Source organism: Helianthus annuus, chromosome 2, assembly GCF_002127325.2.
Source record: "Helianthus annuus cultivar XRQ/B chromosome 2, HanXRQr2.0-SUNRISE, whole genome shotgun sequence".
Taxonomy (NCBI): domain Eukaryota; kingdom Viridiplantae; phylum Streptophyta; class Magnoliopsida; order Asterales; family Asteraceae; genus Helianthus; species Helianthus annuus.
In genome coordinates, this window is record NC_035434.2 from 41,829,813 (window position 1) to 41,843,713 (window position 13,901).

General features: G+C 36.7%; 2 protein-coding genes across 4 annotated transcripts; one reads left to right on the forward strand and one right to left on the reverse strand.

Annotated features, from left to right (window-relative positions):
• Positions 1-847: 847 nt before the first annotated feature.
• On the forward strand, positions 848-5,833 carry LOC110914629 (coenzyme Q-binding protein COQ10 homolog, mitochondrial). 2 transcript variants are annotated; one of them, XM_022159418.2, is made up of 6 exons: positions 848-1,000; positions 1,064-1,106; positions 3,292-3,635; positions 4,352-4,547; positions 4,646-4,777; positions 5,554-5,833. In XM_022159418.2, the coding sequence occupies exons 3-6, from the start codon at positions 3,307-3,309 to the stop codon at positions 5,674-5,676; spliced, it is 780 nt and encodes a 259-aa protein (XP_022015110.1). In that variant the 5' UTR covers positions 848-1,000; positions 1,064-1,106; positions 3,292-3,306; the 3' UTR covers positions 5,677-5,833. The 2 variants fall into 2 exon arrangements, with proteins under 2 accessions (XP_022015110.1, XP_035842847.1); XM_035986954.1 differs by lacking the exons at positions 848-1,000; positions 1,064-1,106 and adding an exon at positions 2,921-3,030.
• A 993-nt stretch (positions 5,834-6,826) lies between these two features.
• On the reverse strand, positions 6,827-11,942 carry LOC110914622 (protein WEAK CHLOROPLAST MOVEMENT UNDER BLUE LIGHT 1). 2 transcript variants are annotated; one of them, XM_035986959.1, is made up of 3 exons: positions 11,533-11,942; positions 9,556-10,056; positions 6,827-8,701 (listed from the first exon to the last, which is right to left on the reverse strand). In XM_035986959.1, the coding sequence occupies exons 2-3, from the start codon at positions 10,018-10,020 to the stop codon at positions 6,902-6,904; spliced, it is 2,265 nt and encodes a 754-aa protein (XP_035842852.1). In that variant the 5' UTR covers positions 10,021-10,056; positions 11,533-11,942; the 3' UTR covers positions 6,827-6,901. The 2 variants fall into 2 exon arrangements, with proteins under 2 accessions (XP_035842852.1, XP_035842851.1); XM_035986958.1 differs by lacking the exon at positions 11,533-11,942 and having other exon boundaries at positions 9,556-10,802.
• Between the last annotated feature and the right edge of the window lie 1,959 nt (positions 11,943-13,901).

Genomic DNA, 13,901 nt, shown 5'->3' on the forward strand with positions numbered 1-13,901 from the left:
CTTAGGTTTCCAAGAGACCTAGGTTCAATTTATGTTTCTCTCCATTAGTTTTTAGCGGCACCTGGTGATGATGGGAGACTAGGCGAGTAGGCGGCGATTACTAGTTCGATCCTTGAACTGAACGAGTTTTACCTCACTGCATTGTCGTGCCTTCGGGCGAGTGTTCACGAGCTTCTGCCCTAGGTGAGGGTTTTCCCCGGTTTGGAGGCGAGTGTATCTCGATGTGGTGAATTTCGTCAATAACCTATTTAAAGGATTCGTTGGCCGTTCAAAATTAAAAAATCAACCACTACACGTTAAACACACTGGCCTATTTGAGTCGTTCTAATTCTTTTTAAGTTATTCATATTGCATTATATGTTACTAACGATATCGATATAGGTTGTCACCCCTAAATGTATTTTATAGGTTGTCACCCCTAACACTTTGTTCGCGGGACTCATTTAACAGGGGGAGGGGAGGGAAAAAATAGATGAAAATATGAAAAACCATGTTTCTGAGTTTCATTATAGAAAATGGAAGAAAATATGACCAAATATGACCATATATTCATCCTCCCAAATTGGAGAGATTATGAGAGAAAATTTTCCTTCCCATCCCCTCGAACATCGTGTAAATGTATTTTATTTTATTTTTCTATAATAAAGGAAATCAATATTAAAATTTGTGAAGTGCTATATCTTTATTAAATTGGATTATTATATAAATTTATAAAGAAAATAAACACGTTGAATTCACATTACACGTAGTTTTCTTACCTAATTATTAAAACCTTTAAAATAATGACCAAAATAAAATAAAATAAAATAAAATAAAATAAAATAAAATAAAATAAAATAAAAATGATGCTTAACATATGCCACCACACAAAATTATAAACCGTCATCACACAACAACCCATACCCACGGTCGGATTCACCGTCGCCGCCTCCAGCCACCGTCTCCGGTCACATATCTGAAACCGATTTGCAACGCCGCCGCAAACTGAACGAATATTCCGGTGAATTCATACCTAATTATTTCAAGTTTCTCTATCTCCATTCTTATTGCAATTTGTTCACAGATCCAAGCACGTTTGTTCTTTTTCCGATCAGCTTCTTTTGAAGGTATAATTTCTATTAATTTACTTTAGTTTAATCTGTTATGTTTTGCCTCCGAATATATTATTATTGTTATGAATTTAGGATTTAGGGCAAAAAAAGAAGATATAATTAGGGATTTATGTAATTTTAGCTCATTATTAATTCTGTTGCTAGTATGTATTTTCGTTTGATTATCTTATTCGATGTTTATATGAACATTACAACAACAATATCTGATTTAGGAATTGATTTATATGTTTTTGTTTTGTGATATTATCAAATAGTAATCTAGATACCTTAGGGGACATAAGGAATGTAAGGAATATTCGGTCTCAAACAGCATTAACGCGGTATCCATATCTTTGAAATGGTCAGGAGTTGATTTAGGATTTGGCTTGACAACTTAGATAGTGTTCGTTTCGTGTAATGTAATGGAATGGAATTGGAATTGGAGTGGGATTTTAAAGTATTTCTTTGAAATCCCATAATGTGTTTGGTTTGTATAATTAATTTTCAATGGAATTGGAATTTAAAATATGTAAAATGACATACCTACCTTGTATCCAGAAAGAAGTAGAACCGGCGATCTAGATACAGTTCTAATTCATTTTTTTTTTGTTAAAACGAACAGCATAAGGAATGAAATCTACATTCCAATTCCATTCAGAATCCATTGCATCATAGTTGTTAATAGCGGCTATAGCGCCCGCTATAGCGCGCTATGTAGCCATGCGACGTAGTGTCGCTGTATGGGTCATAGCGACAAATAACGATGATAGCGATTGTTTTTTTTTGGTGTAAATAGCAATTAGATATAGCTATAAAATAGCTGGATTTATAGGTTTTTGTTAAATATACATGTAAAATAGCATATATACAAGGGTATTTTGATGTAATATACATATAAAAATTTTCAAAATTCTTTTTCTAGTGTAATCGCCATTTATAAAATAGTCGTCGCTATTTGTCTCTATTCGCTACGTAGCCTATAGGTGCCTTGTCGCTATTTGTTGCTATTCGCTATCGACAACTATGCATTGCATTATGTGCAACGAACACTACGTTAGGCAAATTTCACATGGACATTAGGAATGCGTGGCCTCAAATACCATTAATGTGATATCTGTATTTTTGAGATGGTCAGGATATGGTTTATATGTTTTTTGTTTTGTGGTACTCGTTAGTAAAAGTAAACTAGACACCTTAGGCAAAATTCCACATGGACACTAGGAATGCCTGGCTGGCCTCAAATACCATTAACGCGATATCTATATCTTTGAGATGATCAGATATTGATTAAGGAATTGATAGTAATCTAATCCATAGTTATTAAAGGCGTTAGGCGCACTCAAGGCGCATAGGTCTCGCCTGTGGCCTAGGCGCAAGGCTCAAAAAAAGCGCGGGCCTGAGAAAAAGAAAGCGCACAACAGAAAGACTTAAAATATTTTTATATAAAATAGAAAATTAATACTATTCTTCAAATAAAATAAAACTAAAGCTATTATATAACATTTTATATTGTCTATTTAGTACCAAAAGTTATAAATGCTAGTTTATTAGTGTAGAAAAATAGTTTATGTTAGATAAAAGTAGAAATCTCGTTGGAATCTTGCCATAATTTAAAGAAATTGGCTGGAAACTCATTTGAATCTAGGAATCTCGTTGGAATATGTGCGTGAACCATCACCTGGAGAATTAAAGCGCAATTGCTTCAACTTAAGGCGCAATTGCCTCGCCTTGCTAGGAAATTGGGCCTAGGCGCAAGAGGCGATGGCTTTTAACAACTATGATCTAATCCCACATGGACATTAGGAATGCGTGTCCATTCATAGAGAGAGACTTGGATAAAATGGGTGCTGGCCTCAAATACTATCAACATGCATTGGGCGCATGAATGTGGTTGAGAGGTGAACACAGTGGTTAAATGTGCTTTGGTGGGAGCAATTAGGTAAAACGTTTCTTGGGCAAAACATACAATATTAGTTGGTATGTGAGGTCGGATGTTACAGTAACTCTGGTGCTAAATTTGTCTTTGGTAACATATATTGACCTATTGTAAAATTTGCGTTTGAAGCTTACTATGATTCTGCACATCATACACCAATATAGTAATACTCAATGAAGTAATGAGTATTTGGACAATCTGTTTTCATTTTGCAGACTGTATTCGGTTATGAGAGGGATCTAAAATCTACCTTCGGTTTTACAGGTATTCAGTGCTGCCATGTTATCATTGAAGTCAACTTCAAAGGCCGTGGGGAAGTTGATTACTTCCAAAAACAGTGGCAAACGGTTAATAAGATGCTTACAAAACAACCCTGAATTGGAAAGTTACGTTCAGAGTCGGTGTTTCAAAACCATTGGTACTACTACTATTGAAACATTACCATCTTCTTCTCATCCGGTTGCTGGTCTTCGTAAGGATGTTCCTTTCTCCTTGCAAAATACGTCTTCTGGTATTCTTATTCAAAAGCGGGGATTTCTGGGCTGTGGTGACGGGGATGAAGGAAGTAATGTTTTGTCTAAAATTCATGAGGAGAAGCGTATTATGGGGTAATTTAGTAATTTTCTATTTATTATAGTTCATGCAAGTAGTAATCATAGAGATTTAGGGTAGATACATAAAAACGAACATACTTTCTTGTTTTGCATGGAAAAAGTTCTCCAAACTCATTATATATAATACAAACTTCGTGTGAATAGTGAGGTGATGCTAGAATGCACCGTCTCCTTTTGCTAAAAGGAGCAGGCCTATCTACGCTAAAATGAGCCTCTTTTGTGGTTTTTTGTCTTTTTGTGTGTTTTTTTAACTTTCAAGCGCACCCGTATACTTTAAATAACGTGCGTTCGTTATTTATACTGATTGTCAGTATTGTGCTTTTGGAGTTTTTTTCTTTCGGTTGCTATACCGAGTGTCGGTATTGTACTAAAATGAGCCCCTTTTTGTGGTTTTTGCTTTTTGTGTGTGTTTTTTAACTTTCAATCGCACCCGTATACTTTAAATAACTTGCATTCGTTAATTATACCGATTTTCAGTATTGTACTTTTGGAGTTTTTCCTTTCGGTTGCTATACCGAGTATCGGTACTATATCGATACCGTAACGAACTGAACTGATACCGACTGAATTCCTTCCGCAATGCGCGGGGTTTTTTTATTAGTTTTGGTATATTAAAGCTCCTAAACTTGTAAAAAATACACAAAAAGTCACTCAACCCATTGACCTGTTTAATTGCTTGGTGAACTTATATTACCCCACTTATATTTCAGATATTCTCCAGAGCAATTATTTGCAGTAGTTGCTGCTGTAGATATGTATCAGGATTTTCTTCCATGGTGTCAGCGATCGGATATAGTTCAACGTCATTCAGATTCGTCTTTTGACGCTGAGTTGGAAATTGGTTTTAAATTTCTTGTTGAAAGCTATGTATCTCATGTGCAATTGGTAAAACCGAAAATGATAAAGGTGAGCGTTTTTATCATTTATTTGAATCAAGAAATGTTTGTAATTGGTTTTGATATTAATATTAATGCATTTTGATGTTGCTTTTGTTATGATTCCAGACGACATCTTCACAAAGCAGCCTTTTTGATCATTTAATAAACGTTTGGGAGTTCAATCCTGGACCTGTTCCGGGAACATGCGATCTTCATTTCTTTGTGGATTTTAAGTTCCAGTCACCCTTATACTCGCAGGTAATTATCATTTTGCTAACTTTGGAAAGTTATTACTTATTTTTAATAGAGTAAAATGCCATTTTTGCCCCTGAGGTTTTGGCAATTTTTGTGACTTTCGTCCAAAGGTTTTTTTTTCCGCATCTGGATCCAAAAGATTTGAAATCTTGCCATTTTCATCCGGCTCGTTAACTACATCAATTTTTCTTTGTTAGGTCAGGGGTATTTCCGTCCTTTTGTTGACTTAAAGGGCAATTTGGTCTTTTTCACTTTATGTAAACAGACCTAATACCCCTGAAAAAGACTGAATCGCCCTTTAAGTTAACAAAAAAGACGGAAATACCCCTGACTTAACGGAGAAAAATGGATGGAGTTAACAAGCCGGATGAAAATGGCAAGATTTTGAACCTTTTGGATCCAGATGCTGAAAATTAGAATTAAAAAATAAAAATTATATATTTTATAAGAACAACCCACCGACCCGTTTAACCCAATTACTACAATCCGTTTAACCCATTTATTAAAACTGGTTAACAACTCATTCACAGTCTACCAACTCATACTCGTTTAGATAAATGGGTTATATGGGTCATGTTCAGGTTACAAGATTTTAAGTGTGTTGTGGTTAGGGTTGATACCTTTTGACACAAATAAATATGTGGGTCGTGTTCAAGCTCATCAATTTAACTTGCTAACTCGTTTAGATAAATGGATTTTTATCATTTAAATATTTGCTTATAGATATTTTTGTGTATATTATCTGTCTTTAATATGATAACTTCTTGTTGTGATTGCAGATGGCATCCATGTTCTTTAAGGAAGTGGTCACTCGAATAGTTAGTTCGTTCAATGACCGTTGTCGTTTGATATACGGGCCCGGGGTCTCGGTTCATGGAAAAACTATTGAACGAAATGCATGATTGTTTAACTAGTAAAAGTATTCCATTAACCACCATGTGGTACACTTGTTAGTTTTTCACAAAAAAATGAGCACTTGTAAGTTATTACTTGTGGTGGATACGACACAATAGCAGTTCATTTATTCTAGAGATGGAAATTCCAACTCGGTCAGTTACAAATAGGTTGTGATTTTTGTGATAGTCTTAGTTATGACGGGTAAAATTGTAGGTTAAAAGGTTCGGAGTATGGATCTTGGATTTTTTGTTAGCAAATTTACGAGTCGTTTTTGCATGTTTTTAAAGCCGTTTATGAGTTTAAGATCAATCAAAATGGGGGTTTTTGGCATATTCAAAAAGCCGTTTATGGATTCAAGATTTGATCAAAATGGGTTTAGGATCGAAACTGTATGCTGCTATTGATTTGGTCTCTTTGATCATCTACACTTTGTTACTCTATATAAGCTTAAAAGAGTGCCGTTAAATGATGAAAAATACTAGCAATTCTGGTTTTAAAGAAAGCAATTGTGTAAACCGTAAAATACGAGTTCGTTTGGGTAAAAAATCTTAACTGGGTCGTGCCTAATTCGCTGAATTTTAAACACGACGTCACAGTCTGCTGATCATCGTGCTACTCTGTTTGTCACCATTTGATGTGTTAAAGTTTGGCTAGGTGTATGACTGTATAACTGTATACGATATTGAAGTAGTCTAGATATTGCTAAGTTGCTACACAGGCAGATGTAGTAGAGGTTGCAAACTGGACGGACGTCTTTCATATTGAGCCATTGAGTGTTGGTGGGGTTCTCCTGATTAATGAGAGCCTCTGTAACGGGGGCTCGCATACCCCCTTCTCAGTAGTAAGAACCCCCCCACACACACCCACCCACCCACCCTCAAACCCTTTATTTTTTATTATTTGAAAATGAATTTATGTTTATGTAGTATATTATGACCCTCTTTAGCTTTTTTAAAAATTAATAATACAAACCGATGGTTAAAAAAAAGAATATGTTCAAAACCTGCGAGCTAAACCGTTTTGGTCGGTCCCACTAACCTGTCCGGTTTGATTTGTAGTTTTTAAAGCCCTAGTTAGTGGTTCAGCCTAGAACTTCCATCAAAACAGACCGACGCCTTTCTACCTGTATCGCCACCTCCAAGTCTCCAACCAACATGCAAAGAAATTACCGAGTATATGATACAACAAACTACAAAGGGTACTTTGTACAATCAAGAAGTAAAAGAATACTCAAGAATGCTTATTCGAAGTCGATTTTTTCTTCCCCATAAACATGAGTGAAAACTTTGGCATAAACTTCTTTTTCTTAAACAACCCTCTAACACTACTAGATTTCCCCTCATTAGTGTTACTTTTTCCTTTTGAAGATCCTTCCTTCTTCGAACTGCTTGATGCAACAAGTTTATCTGATGTCGTTTCATTCTGCGTTTTCGACGTTTCATCTCTTGAGCTCAAACCCACCTCTTCTCGCGTTTCACCATTTCGTCTCTTGAGCTCGTCTTCTATATTCGACTTCGACTCTTTAGCCATTTCCGCCTTTTGCAACGCAACATTCAACGCTTCTTTTTGCGCAGCGATTTCCGAGTTCAGTTGTAAAAGTTTATTCAAACTTTGCATTTCTGACTCCTTTGCTTCATCAATTTGAGCCATGGCTTCACCAACCCGTTTACCAGCCGCTTCTTCCGCATCATGGGCCCGTTTACTTAGTTCATAATACTCCTCTAACGTGATCGTGATCCCGCCTTTTGGGTCTTCTTTTTTCGTAATACGAGCCGACTCACTCTCGTATAGCGCGCTAATGGCTCCTAATGCTAACTTCTCCTGAGCCCGTGCAGCCTCGATCTCCTTCTCAATCGTAGCGAGTTGACTCAGTATTGAACTCGCTTCATTTTTGGATTGATCAGCCGCTATTTTCGCTCTTTTCAACACCAAACGGGCTCCTTCGGCAAACAACTTAGCGTGTTCAGCGTCTTCACCTGCTTTTTGCAACTGTTTCGGGAGTTCCACAAGCTTTTCACGGGCTTCTTTTTCTTTTCTTCGAATCTCTTCGAGTTCTAATCGGGCCCTTTTCATCTCGGATTCAAGATTCACAACCGTATCCGCTCCTAACCCTTTTTGCTTTCGGATATTCTCCAAAACTTGTTTCTCACCCTCTAGTTGTGCGGTTAACGACTTTGCAGCGGTTTTCAAACTCATTATCTCTTCGGTTGTTTTTTCGATATTACGAATAACTTCATCAAGATTCTTCTTCGCTATCGCGACACCTGATTGTACATCTTTACGCGTAAACTTCTCATGATCTTCTTCAGGCACCTTCCCTTGCATATAAACCGCTAATTCATCTTTTAAACTATGAAGTAACCGCGAAGCGGTTTGGAGCTTCGACTTCAAGTCTTCTGCTCTAACAATCTCTTGTTTAACTTTCTCTAACTCTTGTTCGGTTCGTTTCAGTTCCTGATCCAACGCCAACAGTTCTTGATCTCGTTCGTTCGCTTCGTGAACCCAATGTTCTTCGGTTTCCAAATGTGAAACATGTATGTGCTCAATAGATTCTTTCGTTGTTATGAGCTGGATCGTTAAGTTTTCGACTTCTTCTTCGAGTTCTCTAGCTGCGGACACTTCTTCTTTCGCTTTCTGAACCGCAAAGTCTCGTTCGGATATTAATATTTCATAGTCTCTGCACGTTTCTTCGAGTTCTGCTCTGGCCGTTATGAGTTCTGAAGCTGCATTTTCGTGGCGGGCTTTGGCTACTTCGAGTTGGGTTTTGGCTGCTACACTTGATGATTCATCGGTGATTCCTTGTTCAAGTTCTTGGAGGCGTAACTGCGCGAGTTCTGAGTCTTGTTTGGCTTGGCGTTCTTCGGTTTGGGCTCGTTCTAGATTCAGTTTGAGTTCTTGTATTAACCTTTTGGTACCGTCTAGGTGTTTTAATGCCTTTTGTTTTGCTTGTTCGGCTAGCTCGGATTTTTGTTTGAATATTGGTATCTCCTCTTGGGCCTTTTCGAGTTCTTGTTCTATGAACTTGCGTCTCTGCATACACACACACAAGAACTTAGAGTAAGTGTAACAACTTTTTAATAGAATATGATGATTCAAGTGAAGGGTTAACTTGAAAATTAAACATCTAAACAGCACGGTTTTGGACTTAAATAGCACGTCAGTTTAGTGATACGCGAATAAGTTCCTAACGTGTTACGCGTCTTACTGTCATGCATATATTGAATTTTGACAGCTAACTATCACTGAAAGGACGTTTGATGCGTGAAAATATAATACACGATATAGTGTCACACTGTCACGTATTATAAGCGTTTTAAGTTTTTATTTATGGGAAAAAAACGTCTCATACATGAGTAAAAGTTGGTATGCGACCAATATGTCATGTAACCGCTATGAAAGGCTTTTTTCCTAACATTTCTACAAAGGTATAACACTCATAAATTAGCTATTATGTGATTTTCTCATACTAAAAAGGGGTCGATCTAAGTTTATTTTACCGACAACATTTCAAACTGGTAGCATTTAAACACTTAGTTTGAAATGAAAACCGTCAAAGTTGCCCCAAGCGTATTCAAACTTGGCCTGATATAGTTTTTATAACTACATATAACATGTGTTAGGTATCGGATTAGAGTTGGCCCCAGGAGAAGCAAAACAAACACACACACACACACAGTAGCAGAAAATAAAGAACACGAGAATTTACGTGGTTTAGTCAAGGTGACCTACCTCCACGGGTTGCAACTAGGATTTATCTTTTATATACAATATTATTCTTTGGATACATGTATGTATCTATATATCAAACATCTTTAAAAGAACACAATGCCAATAACATGATCTATTCAAGTAACTAAAAGAAGTCGAGCATATATATTACATACCTCATTCTTCTGAGCTCGGTGAGTTTTCCAGTCGACAATAGCACCAAACTTGGAAACAGCTTCTTTAACAGATAACGGTTTAGCTGTATCAACAACATGACCATCTTTCGAGTCACCCTTTTCAGGCTGTTTATTCGAACCACTATCTTTCAACTCATTCTTTTCAGGCTGTTTGTTCGAACCACTATCTTTCGACTCATTCTTTTCAGGCTGTTTATTCGAACCACTATCTTTCGACTCATTCTTTTCAGGCTGTTTATTTGATGAACCACTATCTTTCGAGTCATGCTTTTCAGACCGTTTACCTGAACCACTTCTGTCTTCATTTGGAGAAACATCGATGTTAAACCGTCCTGAAGATGAATCTGGAGTTACAAATGAATCCTCACTGCCATAATCAGGGGAGTCTTGATCACCGGGGTTTGCTTCATTTGAATTTTTTTCCCCAACTTTCTCTTCATCCATTCCAGAAATATTAGACACGTAGAGTCAGCTGGGTATCTGAAATTCACAGAAATTTACATTTCATGCTATTCAGATTTTTTTTTTTTTTTTTTACATTAGACTTAAAATTTATGGGGAACCAGTTTGTGGCAAAGAGACCGGGTTGGGTTCTATCATGGAGAAACTAACGGACCCGGTTAGAAGTAGCAAACCGGGTTCTATTAGTTTCTTTCCCTGTGTATCACATTTCGAGAAAGTATAATTTCTTTCTAAACAACTAAAATGAAACGTTTTAGCTCTGCTGTTTATGAACGGGAAAATTACCAAAATAGACAATGTTGACGTTGACTTTTCCAAAATAGGCATACTTTTTTTACTTTTCCTAAATAGACGTCGGCTAACCAACGAGCTGTCTAACCGGCAATGCACCAGCTAAACATGAATTTTTGTGCCAAAAAGTACCGGCTAAGACTTAGATGCATTTTCTGATTGGTCTAAACACTTTAGAAATTTGAAAAAAAAGTGTCTCTGTTTTGAAGAAATCTTGGTCAACATTGTCTATTTTAGTAATTTTCCCTTATTGAAGTCACTTCAATCGAGTGTTTCGAGAATGTTATGCACTTTATTCTGGATTTTTTTTGGACTGAAATGGCACGTTTCAAAAATGTTAGAGCATTCACATCCCTTTCATTTTTTTTACCCTATAATTCACTAAAAACAACTAAATTTTCTCTCTCATTTCAATTAAATAATATTTTTTAATACTTTTGTGATTACCTTTTCTCGCTTCTTCACTCACAACCACTTTTAAAATATATTAAAAAATTATAGTGGGTGAACAGTGTCCCCTCAAATTTACAGATAAACAGTAACATTTTTTCTCTCTTCTACTCACAACCACCTACAATCACTTTTCATAAAATAAAAAGCTCTCTCACAAAATTTTGGGAACGAATTGTGAATGCTCTTAGGGAGGAAAATGGTACAATTTTAAAATTTGGTCTAAAATGACAAAAATTGGCAAACCACATAGACGTAAATGAAATTTAACTCACCTTTAAAATAAATTAAACTAATGAAAACAAATAATAATAATAACAATAATAATAATAATAATAATAATAATAATAATAATAATAATAATACCAACAAATGTGTTAGGGGACTAGGGGTGGTTCACTAGTGATAGAATCTATCACTCTCAATGTCCAATAAAATCATGCCATGTCATCAATCAAATTTCCATCACTAGTGATAGAAATGTAGGAGGGGTGGAATCACTAGTGATGGAATTCTATCACTCCTAAATGATCCAACGTTCAAATGATCCAACGTTCGAAAAAATCAAAAGTTCAACGTGTGACCGGCTTAACGCGTTGTGAATTCCACGCGTGTTCAACACACCGGCGGCGGTGTAGCGTGACCATTTCACGCGTTATACATTGCCATCACGGGACCGCCCCGTGTGGCCTTATTCATTCAATAATTATCAAACTAAGCACAAAATTACGAACAAACATATGGAAATCTTACTGGCAAATCCCCGGAGTCAAATCCAGAAAACCCCTCTGGATTTTGGCCCCCGAAAACTCGAAGAAATCAAGAATTATGGCTCCAAATCCACTGCAAAACAGAGATTGATGATTATATTATGTTATTAGAGCCTAAAACAAACATAATAAGTGAAATTTACCTCTGGATGAAGAAATTTTTCAACGAAGATTAAAAGGATTTCCATTTCGAAATGAGGAACGGCATTGAATGAGATCGTGTGATTTTTTCACCGCAACGTAATCTGAATGGCAGAGCTGTTTTTTGATTTTTTTTTTTTTAATTTTTGTTTCCAATTTTTTTTTTTGTCTATTTTTAGATGAATATTTGGTGATTTTTGACACTACCATTGTTTCTCTACGGATATAGGATTCAAGAAGAGATGATAGGTTGGTGAAATGAATTGACTTAATTGCCCTTTATTCATGAAGAGGTGATATGTTGGTGAAATGAATTGTTTGCACAGGATATAATCGGGTAGTTTCGTTGGTAGCACGATTATACTCTAGTTGTCCGTCATTTATCCTAATTCACCGTTCAAATGAAATAAAAATAAACATAAGTCCACTAATAATACTAACGAAAAGATTTTTAAGATGTTATGTCCATAAACTTTAAAGAGTTACATAAGTCCATTAATAATACTAACGAAAAGATTTAATAAGATGTTAATTTTAGGTCCATATTTATTTTAATAAATTTAAATAGTTGAACAAATAAGGTCACTTACGCAAAATTAACAATCAATATAACGGTTTTGTAAAGGAGGATTAAAATCAATAACATCCATTAAATGGAACATTATATTTATCGGTATATAACACATGAGAAAAATATGAACAAAATGATTTTAATTTCGTATCCATACAAAAAAATATCACACAAAAAGATGGATGTTTCCAGTGACAGACAGTCGTCACTATGGCTCTTTTTAGCAGAGAATAGCACTATGCTTCTAGAATCCTACTTTTCTCTTCATTTTTAATTACACGTTTTTTTAATAGGTAAAACAACAACCATACCCAGTAAATCCCACAAATAGCTGAACTATTGGTAGGGTCTGGGGGAGGTGGGATGTAGGCAAACCTTGCCTCTATCCTCAGAATAGAGAGGCTGCTTCCTGAAAGACCCCCGGCTCCAAAACAACCAACAGCTAAATAGACAAAAGAGAGATAAGTATATAGCGTAGCAGTAGTTAGATATATTATCAGCAAATAACATGTAGGTATAGATACAAGAAAGTCATCATACATGGGGTCTACGTAAAGTGAGAAAGAAATCTATCCCCCCTCCCCCCAAGACAAAGCTAGGGCACGTCCATACCCTCCCCTACAAGTCCTTAACCTTAATCCTACGTCTCCACGAGCTCCTATCCTGAACCATGTCCTCGGAGAGGTGCAACTCTACCAAATCTTGCCTAAGTCGTTCATCCCAAGTCAACTTGGGCCTGCCTCTACTCCTCCTTCCTTCCACTGTCATGGTTTCCACTACTCTAACTGGTTCTGTCAACTGTCTCCTCTTCACATGCCCAAACCATCTCAATCTCTCCTCTTTTAATTTGTCTGATATACTAGCCACTCCTAACCATTCCTTAAAAACCTCATTTCTTATTCGGTCTAACCTCGTGTGGCCACACATCCACCTCAACATCCTCATCTCCGCTACCTCCATCTTACGTGCTTGTGTTTTCTTGATGGCCCAACAATCTGTCCCGTATAACATAGCCGGTCTAACTGCTACCCTATAAAATTTTCCCTTTAATTTTGTTGGGAACCTCCTATCACACAAAATCCCAGTGGCTGCTCTCCACCTACACCAACCAGCCTGGATGCGGTGGTATACGTCACTGTCTATCTCCCCGTCCCTTTGCACAAACGATCCTAAGTACTTGAACTTAGTCGTTTGTGGGACCACTTGACCCTCAATGGTAAGCTGGGGGTCCTCGTTGTCATCTGCACCACCGAAATTACAATAGAGGTATTCAGTCTTTGAGCGGCTGATCCTTAAACCATTGCCCTCTAGGACTGCTCTCCATTCCTCTAGCCTCGCATTTAGGGTTTGTCTCGTTTCAGCAACCAACACTATATCGTCGGCAAAAAGCATGCACCACGGAACTGTCTCTTGAATCGACTTGGACAGCTCATCCAAGACCACCGCAAAAAGAAATGGACTCAACGCGGACCCTTGGTGGAGTCCTATTTTAATAGGTTTGTATACATTTGATAAATTGATATATTAATTTTGTAATTGTTTCGCATCTTACAAATACAATTTTAAAAAGAAATAATTGATTTTAATAATCTTAACTATTGTTTGATGGCTGGTGACGGTTCTAACTTTAAAAATTCCCA